The sequence below is a fragment of the Catharus ustulatus genome, chromosome 31 (assembly GCF_009819885.2).
Source record: "Catharus ustulatus isolate bCatUst1 chromosome 31, bCatUst1.pri.v2, whole genome shotgun sequence".
Lineage (NCBI taxonomy): Eukaryota > Metazoa > Chordata > Aves > Passeriformes > Turdidae > Catharus > Catharus ustulatus.
Genome location: NC_046251.1, coordinates 2,696,607 through 2,708,634, shown reverse-complemented (window position 1 = coordinate 2,708,634; position 12,028 = coordinate 2,696,607). Strand labels below are relative to the sequence as shown.

Below are 12,028 nucleotides of genomic sequence, written 5' to 3'. Positions count from 1 at the left end.
TGACGGCGGCTGGAGATAAGCCCCGCCTCGAGCGCTGACGAGAGCCAATAGGATGAGGTGAGAGGCGGGACTAGGCGGGGGTTCAGCCAATGAGCGGCGGGGGCGTGGCGCAGAGCTCGCGGCCTGGCACGGACGGCGGACGCGGCGCAGGTGCGGGCGGGGGCCGCGGGCGGGGCGGGCCCGGGGCAGGCCCGGGGGACCCGCGGGGGTCCCAGGGTGGGTATGGACCCCGGGCAGGCCCCACAACATCCCCCAGGACTCACCCCGAGTGGGCCGGGGGGTCCCGCCCCCACCAGGCCCCGTGGTGGGGGGGGGCACGCACGGGTTCGGCCCCCGGGGTCTCCACCCGGTTCTGACGGGAGGATTGGGGGGGATCAGGGGGGATCGGGGCGGCGGAGGGGGGAGGAGCGCTGGGGCAGCGCCCCGGGGGGGTGCAGGAAGATGCGGGTAAAGGTCGCTTGGAGCTGACCAGGGGCGGCAGCAGCGAAAGCGAAAGCGGCGCTGGGGGTGGGGAGGGAGGCTCGGGGTCCTGGCCCGGGTCCGGGTCCTGCTGCCGGCTCGGGCCCGGCACTCAGCGAGCTCTGCCCGGTGGAACCGTCTGTCACTAGGACCGGAGGGGTGTCGCCCCCGGGGGTGCTGTCACACCCCTGTCACACACACCCCCCCGCCGCCACACCCCGGCCGGGACTGTCCCCATGGCCGCACCTCCTCCCTCGCCTTGCCCTCTGACCTGGAGCTTCCCTTAGGGCCTCGTGGCACCAGCCCAGGCGTGGCAGCGGTCCAGAACCACCCATGTCCCTGTGCCAGTGCTGGGTTGTGACCTGTGTCCCCCTGGGCTGTGTGGTGTGGCAGGATGGGGCCCCTCTCCTGCACCCTCCCCTCTGCCAGGGCGGCTGCTTGAAGCCCACGTCCCGCTCCCCGTCGGGCCCAGTTCTGTCCCCTCCATCCCTTGGGGACAGCTGGCTTGTGCCACTGGCTGGGCAGGTCGGGCTCCAGCAGGTGCCAGAGGGGACAGAGCCGGCCGAGCCGGCTGGACCAGGAGGAGGAGGACGAGGAAGAGGAGGAGAAGGAGGAGGAGGAGGAGGCCCTGCTGGGAGCCTCCTGCTGCCAGAGCCACCTCTGGGGACGTCATTACGGGCACTAATAGTCACCTGGCACAAAGACGTTTCCAGCTGCCAGCAGCGCTCCCACGGCACCGGGTGCTCTTCAGGGGCTCCCTCAGCCTCACAACAGCCCCGCTGCAGGATCCCTGAGGGCTGCCCTGGCCTTGCAACAGCCCTGCAACACCCCAGGGGCCCCCCTGGCCTTGCAACAGCCCGCAGTGCTTGCACCAGTTGGACAAGGAAGGCTCCGGAGCGCCGGCAGCTCCCAGCTCCTGGGCTTGCACTCGGCTCCTGGGGGAAGTTTGGGAGTTTTGGGTGGGCTCCAGATCCTTCCTGACCCCGCTTCCCCTCACAGCTTGCCCTGTGGAGTGGCCTTGGGCCCATCCCAGCCCGGCACCATGAACGTCTTCGACCGCAGCATCAACTTTGACGCCCTCTTCAAGTTCTCCCACATGTGAGTAACACACAGGCAGGGCAGGGGGTTTGGGGGGCTGTGCCAGCCCTCCCTGCCCCCCTCACCACCCCCTCCTCACCCACAGCTCGGCCTCCACCCAGGAGCACCTGAAGAGGGTCTATGGCAGCTTTGCCCTGTGCATGTTCGTGGCAGCTGCAGGCGCCTACATCAACGTGGTGACCCATCTTTTCCAGGTGAGGAAAGGGCCACAGGGCACCCCTAGCCCTGCACCACCCAGGTGAGGCAATGCCCAGCCTTCATCTGTCTCTCCCTCTCCCAGTTTGGACTCCTGACTGGCCTGGGTGCACTGGGGCTGATGGTTTGGCTCACGGCCACCCCACACAGCCGTGAGACCGAGCAGAAGCGGCTGGGGATGCTGGTTGGCTTCGCCTTCCTCACAGGTAGGTGGCCACTGGGACTGCCCCCCCACATCCCATAGGATACCAAATCCTGCAGAGGGGCTGGATGAAGCCCCTAGAATAGCTCTGGTGACACCCAGTTCTGTCTTTCCAGGAATCAATCTGGGACCCCTTCTGCAAATGTGCATCTCCATCAACCCCAGGTAGGAGACACCCCCACAGACCCTGTACCCCACCTCCAGCTGCCACACAGATCCTGTTTCCCCCACTGATCCCCCCAGCTGACCCCAAAACCCTCTTGACTCTCTTTGTCTCCAGCATCATCCCCACTGCCTTCCTGGGCACTGCCACCATCTTCGCCTGCTTCTCACTGAGCGCCCTGTATGCCCGGCGCCGCAGCTACCTCTACCTGGGAGGTGAGAGGGGCTTTGGGGAGGACTCTTGGGGGGCTGGGGACTCCCTGTGGGGGGACAGGGGTTCCTCAGACCTGGCCCTGACTCCCTGCCCTCACCCTGCAGGTTTCCTGCTCTCCGGCCTCACCCTGATTCTTCTCTCCTCCCTGATCAACGCCTTTGTGAGATCCACCTGGCTCTTCACGGTCAGTCCACTTCCACCTGCCCTCCCCCCTGCTGAGGATGGACAGACAGACAGGTGACACCAGCAGGGGACTGTCCCCACCTCATGCCCCTCTTTCCCCCCACAGGCCAACCTGTACGTGGCGCTGATGATCATGTGTGGCTTCGTGCTCTTCGACACACAGCTCATCATTGAGAAGGCGGAGAGCGGGGACAAGGATTACATCTGGTGGGTGCTGGGGACACGGGGGGGAGTGACACAGGGGGCAGGGTGGCCCCCTCTGAGCATCCATCCATCCATCCCTCCCCCAGGCACTGTGTTGATCTCTTCCTCGACTTTGTCAACATCTTCCGGGAGCTCCTGATGATCCTGGGCATGTCCGAGGTGGGTGAGGGTCCCTGGGCAGGGCAGGGAGACAGAGCTGCCCCGTGGCGTGGGGGACAGAGGGACAGAGCCCATGGTGACCATGGCCACTTTGCTCTTGCAGAACAAGAAGAAGGAGAAGAAGTGAAGCAGCTCTGAGCCGAGGCGGAGCCACCCCTGTGTCCCCATGTCCCCTCCTGTCCCTCTCTGTCATTAAAGGGGCTGCGCTTTGCTGCCGAGGAAGCAGCCAGAAGCTTTCGCACCTTGTGGGTTTTTCTCTTGTTCAGCTTTTTTTTTTTTTTTTTTTTTTTGATTAAAAACCAGCCAATTTGTGGATCCTGCTGGAGTTTGGCTCCCCCCTGGTTTTCCCCAGCCTGTGGCCCCTGGAGTGGTCACCCACGTGTCCTCTTTCCTTGGAGGTTTGTCCCCAGCCCCACCCGGGGTGTTTCCCTTCCCTGGGAGGCCGTGAGGCCCCAAAACCAGCCCCCAGGGGATTGTTGGTGGGACCCCCCCTCAGCCAAATCCATTGGTGGAGCCTCCCCTTCAGCACCAGTGCCAAGAAATGAACGTGTGCTGGGAGGGGGCCGTGGGGACATGGCATTCCCAGCGCTCCCAGCCCCGCCATCTCCGCTCTTTGTACACCGGGATGATTCAATAAATCGCTCAGACTCCAAACTCTGCTTCCCCTCTTTCCATCCCCCGTGTCCGTCCGTCCATCTGACCCTCCCTGGGGCGCGGGGACACAGCGGCTGCACCATCACGTATATAAATAACCCGGGCTGGGGGGGCGGCTTTATTGAGTTAAAAACCCATCGGCGGGGGCTGTACAGGGCCATAGCACCATCGGAGAGAGCCGGGAGAGGGAGCGACGGGACACCGGACACTCCCAATCCAGGCAGCACCCTCAGAGCAGGAGCGGGGAGCAGCGGGGAGGGGGTGGAAGACGTGGGGACAGGGCCGGGGCAGCTCAGCCCTGGCTGCCGCAGGAGGAGAGGCTGTCGTAGAGCGAGTCGCTGAGGGATTCGGAGTGTTCCAGCCCGGCAGGGCCGTGCCCCCCGTCCCGGGACCGCGCCTCCGTGCTGCCCTCGTCCCCCACGTCCGAGGCGCTGGGGGTCCGGCTGCTGCTAGTGCTCAGGGCAGGGGGCAGTGGTGGGGGAGCCTCTGGGGATGCCCCCCGATGCCCCGCCGGGCTGCACACGGGGGCCTGGGGAGGGACAGCGTGGGCAGGGGGGGTTGCCTGTGCTGATGACACCCCCACATCTGTCACTCCCCCCATGGCAGGGAGCCTCTGTACCCCTCTAACAAAACATTATAGGGCCACCTTAAATCCCCCCCACCGCACATGAGGATGTGGTAAATGATCACAGAGCTCTGGTGAGGGTTCCCCCCACATCCTCTCCCCATTTCTTCTCCATCCCCACAGCATGGGCAGGAGGGGCTGGAGTTCCTCAGCCGAGGTTTTGGAGTTCTGCTCCAGAGTTTCAGTGTCCTTACTCTGGAGTTTTGGGGACCCCACACCAAGGTTTTGGGGCACTCCAGGATTTCGGGTGTCCCATAACCTGCCCTTACCTGCACAGGCCGATGCAGCCCCTCCAGCCCCCCGGCGGGGCACACGAAGGGGTCAGCAGCACCGCAGGCTTTGGCATTGGGGAAGGTCCAGTTCTTACTCTGCTGGACACGCCGCGGCTTCCTGGCGTCATCCCCGGTGTCTGCAGCAACAACGGGGGGCAGCGCTGACCTGCAGGGCCCCCCACGCCCCCACCACCCCACCGTGGGGCCGAGTAACGAGGGTGGCACGGAGGGGGGACACCAACCTTGGGGTGCAGCGCGGTGGCCGTGCGAGCTGGGGGGCGCCGGGAGGCGGCAGCTCGGAGCGCTCCGGTGTTTTCCAGGCACCAGCAGCTCCTCGGCGCTGGGCACCTCCCGCTCCAGCGTCCGGGCCTTGCGCGGCACTTTGGTGACAGCGGCCGGCACGGCCCCGGGCAGCGGCTCGGGGCGGCCCCGCGGTTTGGGGGTGCTTTTGGCAGGGACCCCCCCATAGTCGGGGGGAGGGAAGGTCCCGATCCCGCTGTCCAGTGTCCGCGTCAGAGACCCGCAGGCTGCGGCACAGGGGCACGGGTCAGTACCGGGGAGTCCACCCCGGTGTCCCCTCTCCGCCCTAACCTCCCCATCACCCCCTCACCAGCAAAGTGCTGCGCAGTCCCCGACTCGGACAAGCTTTCGTCGGACGGCAGCTCATCCCGGAGCCCCACGTCGGGCACCTGCGGGGATGCAGAGGCTGAATGGTTGCGGGGTCCCCCTGGTGCGGGGGTCTGGGGGCCGCAGGGGGATCCTCACCTTGTCCGAGGGCTCCCGCAGGTGTCCCACGATGCCGTTGCGGGGCGGGCGGCACAGCCGGGGTTCTTTGGCGTCGGGGGGGACCCTCCGGAGGTCACAAAGCTCCCGCTTGTGCTCCAGGCGGGTCTCGTAGGGGACATCCTTCCCGTCCACCCTGAGGGGAGGCAGCGGTCAGGAGGACACCCCACCCTCACCCCTACCCCGAAGGGACCCAGGCGGGAGCTGACCTGTCCAGCAGCTGCTGCATGAAGGTCTCGGCCGTCACCTCCTGGTACATGACGGGGAGGGGGCCGGGGCCTCGCGGGGGCCCACGGGGACGCCCCTTCTCCAGCGCCAGTCCCTGCAGGAACGCGTGCTCCTCCCGCAGCGCCTTCCGCAGATCCTCCGCCTTCTCCATCAGCTTCGAGATGTTGAGACTCTCGGCTTCCAGCTTGCGGGCGGCCAACTTGACCTCTCGGCGAAGGGGCGCGGGGGTCCCAGCCCACTCTCGCCCTCGCCCGCCGTCCCCACGCCGGCTCAGCGCCGGTAATTTGCTGCGCCGCAGCCCGAACCAGCTCGCCAGCCCGGCCGCTTTGCCTTTGGCCTCGGCGCCCGGCGCCCGCTCCTGCCCCTGCAGCCGCAGCACGTTCTCCTCGATGCCCTTCATCACCTTCTCCTCGATGGCCGAGTGCCCCGCGGCGCCCGGCGCTGGCCCCGTGGGCTCGGGCTCTGCGGGGGTTTTGTGGGGACCCCCGCTCGCCTTGGCGCCCGCGGGCTCCTCGCCCCGCTGTGCCCCGGCTTTGGCCGCCTTGGTGGGCAGCTTGGTGGGGCTGCCGTGAGGGCTGCGGGAGGTTTTGGCAGGGGGCGTGGGGGGGGGTCCGCGAGGGGGTCCGGCCGGTGCCGGGGCGCCCCTTGCCCCCCGCCTTGCCGGGGTCGCCCATGGAGCCGGAGGAGTAGCAGCGGGCCAGGGGCTCCGCGCCGTGCGCTGGCTCGGGGTGCTTCAGGCTGCCCCCCAAACCCCCCCGGGGCGGAGGGCGCAGCTCGGCCCCATGGCCCCGTTCGGGCCGCCCTGGGCCGGCCGGTTCGCGGCCCTCAGCCCCCCGCAGCTTGCCCAGCGCTGCCAGGCGCTCCTTGAAGGGCAGGTAGCCCGGTTCGGGGGGCTTCTTGCCCTGCCGGCGGCAGGGGGCCGAGCCCCCCGTGCCACGGCGGGAGCTGGGGGGGGAAGCGGCCGCCCGCTCCCCGCTGGCCACGGGTCCCGGTGGCCCAGGGGGCTGCTCGACCGCCTCGAAGGTGCGGGGGTGGGGGAAGGCGGGGGGCTCGCTGGAGCCGGGCTCTGGGGGGGCATCGGGGGATGGGCGGCGGCTGAGCGCCGGGGAGGCCTCGGGGTGGGCGCCCCGACAGGGGATCTTGGAGGGGTGGGCGAGCTGGGGGCTGAGGCGCAGCCCCCCGGGTGGGGGCGGCAGTTTGAGCACCTTGGTGGGGGAGGGCAGGGGGTTGGGGACCCCCCCAGGTGAGAGCGGGGTGAAGCCGCCCTCGGGGCTCTCCTCACCCGGCGTGTAGAGTCCCAGGAAAGCGGGGTGCTCCCCGCGCCGCTGCCGGGGGGGTCCCCCGGGGGCTTCACCATTGCGCCGGCAGCAGCCCCCACCCTCACCTCGCAGCAGCCGCTCGGCCAAGGCGCTGAGCAGAGCCCCCCGAGGCGGCCCCCCCTCCTCTGGCGAGGAGCAGGGGCTGCCCTCGGTCCCCCGCCAGCCCCCCGCAGCCCCCGGCCCCCGCAGTGGGCAGGGGGGCCAGCCCAGGGCTGCGCAGGGCTCGGGGGAGCCGGGGGAGGCTGGAGGGGGCCCCAGCAGCGGGTCTGTCTCCTCCAGCTTGCGCAGCACCTCTAGGATTTGGGCTTTCTTTTTGAAGAAGGGGGAGAGGGCATCCAGGGGTGGGGCGCCAGGGCTGAGGCCAGGGCTGCCCGATGGCACTGGTGGCAGCACCTGTGGGGACAGGGTACTGTCACCCTGTGAGCACCTGGCACTGTGCCCCTGGTACCAGAGGGAGACACTCTGGAAACACAGAGAAGGACACAAGAGGCTTTGGGATGGGGACACAATGGGGACAGGGACGTCTGAGGCAATGGTTTTTGGAGCCAGAGACATCACAGATGGAGGGGCTTGGGGAGGTGGACACCATGGGCCTGGAGAGGTGACACCACAGGGACCACAGGGACAGGGACCCTGTTGAAAGTATGATGCCATAGGCACATGGATGAGGACACCACAGACCCGGGGAGGGGAAGGGGAGAGGGAAACCACGTGTCACAGGCCTGGTGACACCACACGCTGGGAATAGACAATTGGGGAAGTGGGTGACACAGCCCAGAGAGGGGGACACTAGGACAGAAAGGGGTTTGGGACACTGGTACCCACCTCAGGCAGGGACAGACAGAGGCCAGGGAGCAGCGGGGGGGGCTGTGGCTCAGCAGGGCCTGGCTGGGGGGTGACTGGGACATCCGGGGGTACTGGCACCGGGTGCAGTGGCAGCTGGAGAGGAGAGGAGAGGAGAAATGCTGGGTTAAGCTTTGTGGGGGCTCTGCCCCATGCCAGACCCCAGCCCCAATGCACACCTGGGGGAGGGACCCAGTGGAGAGCTGCAGCTTCTGCTGGAACAGGTCGCTCAGCACCTGGTTCTGCCGCTCCAGCTCGAAGACACGTTTCTTCAGCTTGATGCACTCCTCACGCAGGTCCTGGCAGGGGTGTGGGGGGTCAGCCAGGACCCACGGAGCCCCTCAGCATCCTCCCAGCCCCCTGATGCCCTCCTGCCCTCCTGACACCCACCTTCTGATTGAGCAGCGCCTGCACCACATGGTTGGCAACCTGGGGAGGAGAGGGGAGGTCTGAGGTGGGGCACAGGGCACACACAGCCTCGTGGCCCAGCACACACATGTGCACACGTGTCCTTCGTGTGTGGCTGCTCTCCAGTACCTCATCCAGGCAGCGTTCGTACGTCTCCCGCTGGTTCTCATTGGCCTGGGCCAGGGCTGAGTTCTCTGCCTAGAACAGAGCAGGGACAGCTCAGGGGACACAGTGGCACTAAGCAGACCCTGTCTCCTGGTGGGACTCAGGGCCACACATGGCAGGATGGGGCAGCCCCAGGAGCAGTGGCACACGAGGGCCGTGGAAAGCTGGAAAGTGCAACCCATCACCACAGTGTCCAGGCTCCATGGCACTGGCCACAGCTGGCTCTTGGCACTGGCTGCACGGTGGCCATGGCTTCAGTGGGCACGGCTGCCTGGTGGCACCACCATTCCTGCATACCTCGAGCTCCCGCAGGCGCTGCAGCAGCTCATGGCTGGTGCCCGTCTCGCCCAGTGCTGCCGGGCTCCCGGCTCCCGGCGCCTCGGCCACGCTCTCCGACATCACTGCTGCAGGGACAGGCATCACCACGGGGTCCCTGCTGGCCCCTGGCTGGTGGCACCAGGCCTGAGGCACCCCCAGGCCCTGCACAGCCCGGCCCTCTCTTACCTGGCTTTGGATGTCCCCAGCCTGGTCCCTGTGCGGTGTCACCTGCCAGGGAGAACTGTGCTGAGGAGGGGGATGGAGCCCTGAGGGCCGAGTCCTGACCCCACCGGCACCAAGAGCCACAGGGACCCCTCCTGCTGCCCACCTCCTTCCCGCTGCTACAGGGGAAGCTGATCGGCCCCAGGATGCACGACCGGGACCGGGATCCCGACCAGCCCTGGGGCACCGGGACGTGCAGCACCACTGGGACTGGAACCGGCATCAGCCCCGGGGCACCGGTGTGCCCCAAGGACCGCGACCGTCACCGGCACAGGGTCACGAGGATGCGCAGGACCACTGGCACCGGAATCGGCACTAGCCCCGGGGCACCGGGCTGTGCAGCACCTCCGGGGTACCGGGCCATGCAGCACCGCCGGGGCTGACCCCGGCCCCGGGGCACCGGGATGCGCAGCCCCGGTGCTCAGGACCCCCGGCGTTCAGACGGGCCCCCCCAGTGCCGCACACCCCCCGCTCCACCCCGGGCTCCCCCCGCCGCCGGTGCCACTGCGTCCGTGCGCTGAGCCCCGACCCCGGCCCGTACTCACGCCCGGGGCTCCCGGCGGCGCCGCCGGTCTGGGCTCAGAGCGGCCCTGGGGCCGGTCCCGGCGGCGGCGGCGTTTCCATCCCGGCCCGGCCCGGCCGCGCTATTGTTGGGAGGCGGCGGCGGCGGCTCCGCCTTCCCGCCGAGGCCGGGGAGGAGCTGGGATGGAGCCACCGCCTCCCCCGGTGCGCGGCTCCGCCAGCGGCAGCCCCGGAGAACCGGCGCTGGGGCCCCCGAGAGCGGCGGCACCGGCACACCGGGGATCACCCCCGGGAGAGGAAGCACCGGGAATCCCCCCGCGGCACCGGGCAGCGCCGGAGGGACGGGGCAGAGCACGGAGGGATCCCCGCAGGGCATCCCGCACCCTCCGGAGGGACTGCCCGGAGCCCGGGGACCCCTCGGGGATCCCCCCGGGGCTGCAGACCCGGAGCTGAGCCGTGACCCGCGGCCGTGGCCTCCACCCCCCGCCCCTCGAGGGTGAGGTTTGGGGTTTTGGGGTTCACACGGGGCCACGCGTCCCCGGTTCACCCGGACCCCACGGCAGCGCGGCGGGGAGCGGGGGGCTCGGCAGAACGAGGAGGACCGGAGGGGACAAGAGGAGGGTCTGGGGGTGATGCGGGGGACAAGAAGAGGATCTGGAGGTGATGGAGGGACAAGGGCAAGATCTAGGGGGCACAGGCTGTCCCCGTCCCCTGCAGCCCGTGGGGTGAACCCCCGCGGGTCCCTGCGGTCCCCATTGTGCCCGAGGTGCCCGTGGGCCCCTCGCCTGCTCCCCGCGCAGGAAGCGGCCCCGGGGCCGGCGGCTCCGGCTGCGTCACGGGGGGAAGTGAGGCTCTGTCTGGAGGGGAAGAGCAGCCCGCGGCCCCCCCAAGCCCCCGGCGGGGACAGCCGGGGGGGCCCCGACAGATGGACAGCGAGGCCATCCCCTCCCCCAGCGTGGGGCCCCGCGGGGGCAGCGAGAGGGTCCCTGTGGGGAGGGGGACACGGCTCTGACACAGCCAGGGCCACCCAGAGCCCGTGTCCCCTCCCCAGCACCCCCCAGTCACTCGGTCCCCGCTGCCCCGGGCACTGTGGGGACACGGCGTGGGGACACGGCACGTGCCCAAACCGCAGCCCAGGACATGCCAGCGTGGCTGTGACGGGCTGGCCCTGGCCTGCCCCACACCAGGGTCCCCATGCCGAGCCCAGGAATAGGAGATGACAGCCCCGAGTGTCCCCAGCCCTGCTGAGCTGTTCTGGGGACAGCCAGGACACACTGGGGACAGTTCAGGGACATGGGGTGACAGCCCCGAGTGTCCCCAGCCCTGCTGAGCTGTTCTGGGGGCAGCCAGGACACACTGGGGACAGTCCAGGGACAGGCTGGATGCAGCAGGGACAGCAAGGACACCCTGGGGACAGCCGGGATACACCGGGGACAAGTGGGATGTGCTAGAGAAACAGCCTCGGGGTGCAGGGACACATCGAGGACAGCTGGGACTCGCCAGGGACACGCAGGGACAGCCAGGGATGCCGTGGGGACACTGGGAACAGTCAGGATGTAGTGGGGACCACAGAGACACACGCAGGGGACAGCTGGGGTGTACTGGGGACACTGGGGACCGGCAGGTGGGAGGAAAGACAGTGAGGGACACCCCAGGGACACCCAGGATGCAGTGGGGACACTGAGGACACCTCAGGGACAGTCGGGATGCAGTCGGAACATACCAGGAACAGTCAGGATGCAGCGGGGACACCAGGAACACCCCAGGGAGAGTCAGGATGCACTGGGGACACCCCAGGGACACCCGGGGTGCAATGGGGACACTGGGGACATACCAAGGATAGTCAGGATGCACTGGGGACACTGGGGACACCCCAGGGACAGCCGGGGTGCAATGGGGACACTGGGGACATTCCAAGGATAGTCGGGATGCACTGGGGACACTGGGGACACCTCAGGGACACCCGGGGTGCAATGGGGACACTGGGGACATACCAAGGATAGTCGGGATGCACTGGGGACACTGGGGACAGCCGGAATGCACTGGGGACACCCCAGGGACAGCCAGGATATAGCGGGGACACCTCAGAGACAGCCGGGATGCTCCGGGGACAGCGGTGACACCCCAGGATGCACCGGGGACAGCGGGGCGAGCCGAGGACACAACGGGGATGCACCGGGGGGCACCGGGGACATGCGGAACGCCACCGACCGGGCCACCCCCGCCGTTCCCCCGGGCTCAACCCCCACCCTCCCACGGCACGATCCGGTGCCCGGAGGCTACGGATGCTCCCCCCCCACCGCCTCCGGTGCCCCCCGAGCAGCGGCCCGATCCCCCGGTCCCCCCGTTTGCCCCTCGCCGCGGAGCGACCGGACTCACCGGGGGCTACGGCGGGGCCAGGGCCGGGGCCGGGACGGCATGGCCGGGGCTGGGACCGGGACCGGGGCGGGACCGGCGGCGGCGGTGACGTCATGGCTCCACCGGGCCGGCCCCGCCCTGCGCCCCCGCCGCCGCCAATCCGCGCCCCGGGCACCCCCCCCCGAACCCCCCCGTTCCCGTGATCCCCGGTGCCGCCCGACACGGAGCCGGTACCCCCGTGTCTCTCCTCCCGGCGGGAATCGGTACCGGGATGGGACCGGCCCGACCCGCGCCCCACGGAGTCCCCCGAGTGTGTCCCCCCCACCCCGCCACGGCAGCCGAGATCCCAATAAAGGGTGACCCCAAAAGGGGAGAGCCCAGCAGGAGGAGCTGGGGTCTGGCAGGAGGGTCCCCCCTCCCTGGAAGGTCACCCAG

The 12,028-nt window shown here is 69.0% G+C and overlaps 2 protein-coding genes across 2 annotated transcripts; one reads left to right on the top strand and one right to left on the bottom strand.

The window, feature by feature from the left end:
* Nucleotides 1-45: 45 nt before the first annotated feature.
* TMBIM6 (transmembrane BAX inhibitor motif containing 6) lies at nt 46-3,530 on the top strand. The gene is made up of 10 exons (XM_033083255.1): nt 46-150; nt 1,459-1,557; nt 1,643-1,751; nt 1,838-1,958; nt 2,071-2,119; nt 2,235-2,332; nt 2,435-2,514; nt 2,620-2,720; nt 2,804-2,876; nt 2,980-3,530. The coding sequence occupies exons 2-10, from the start codon at nt 1,502-1,504 to the stop codon at nt 3,001-3,003; spliced, it is 711 nt and encodes a 236-aa protein (XP_032939146.1). The 5' UTR covers nt 46-150; nt 1,459-1,501; the 3' UTR covers nt 3,004-3,530.
* An 89-nt stretch (nt 3,531-3,619) lies between these two features.
* Nucleotides 3,620-11,664, bottom strand: NCKAP5L (NCK associated protein 5 like). Its single transcript, XM_033083115.2, is given in 14 exon segments — nt 3,620-4,059; nt 4,425-4,564; nt 4,670-4,954; nt 5,038-5,116; nt 5,193-5,346; nt 5,420-6,039; nt 6,041-7,150; nt 7,583-7,696; nt 7,780-7,899; nt 7,991-8,029; nt 8,138-8,206; nt 8,471-8,577; nt 8,678-8,719; nt 11,615-11,664. Coding segments are annotated over 12 exon segments (3,069 nt in total). The 5' UTR covers nt 8,573-8,577; nt 8,678-8,719; nt 11,615-11,664; the 3' UTR covers nt 3,620-3,822.
* Between the last annotated feature and the right edge of the window lie 364 nt (nt 11,665-12,028).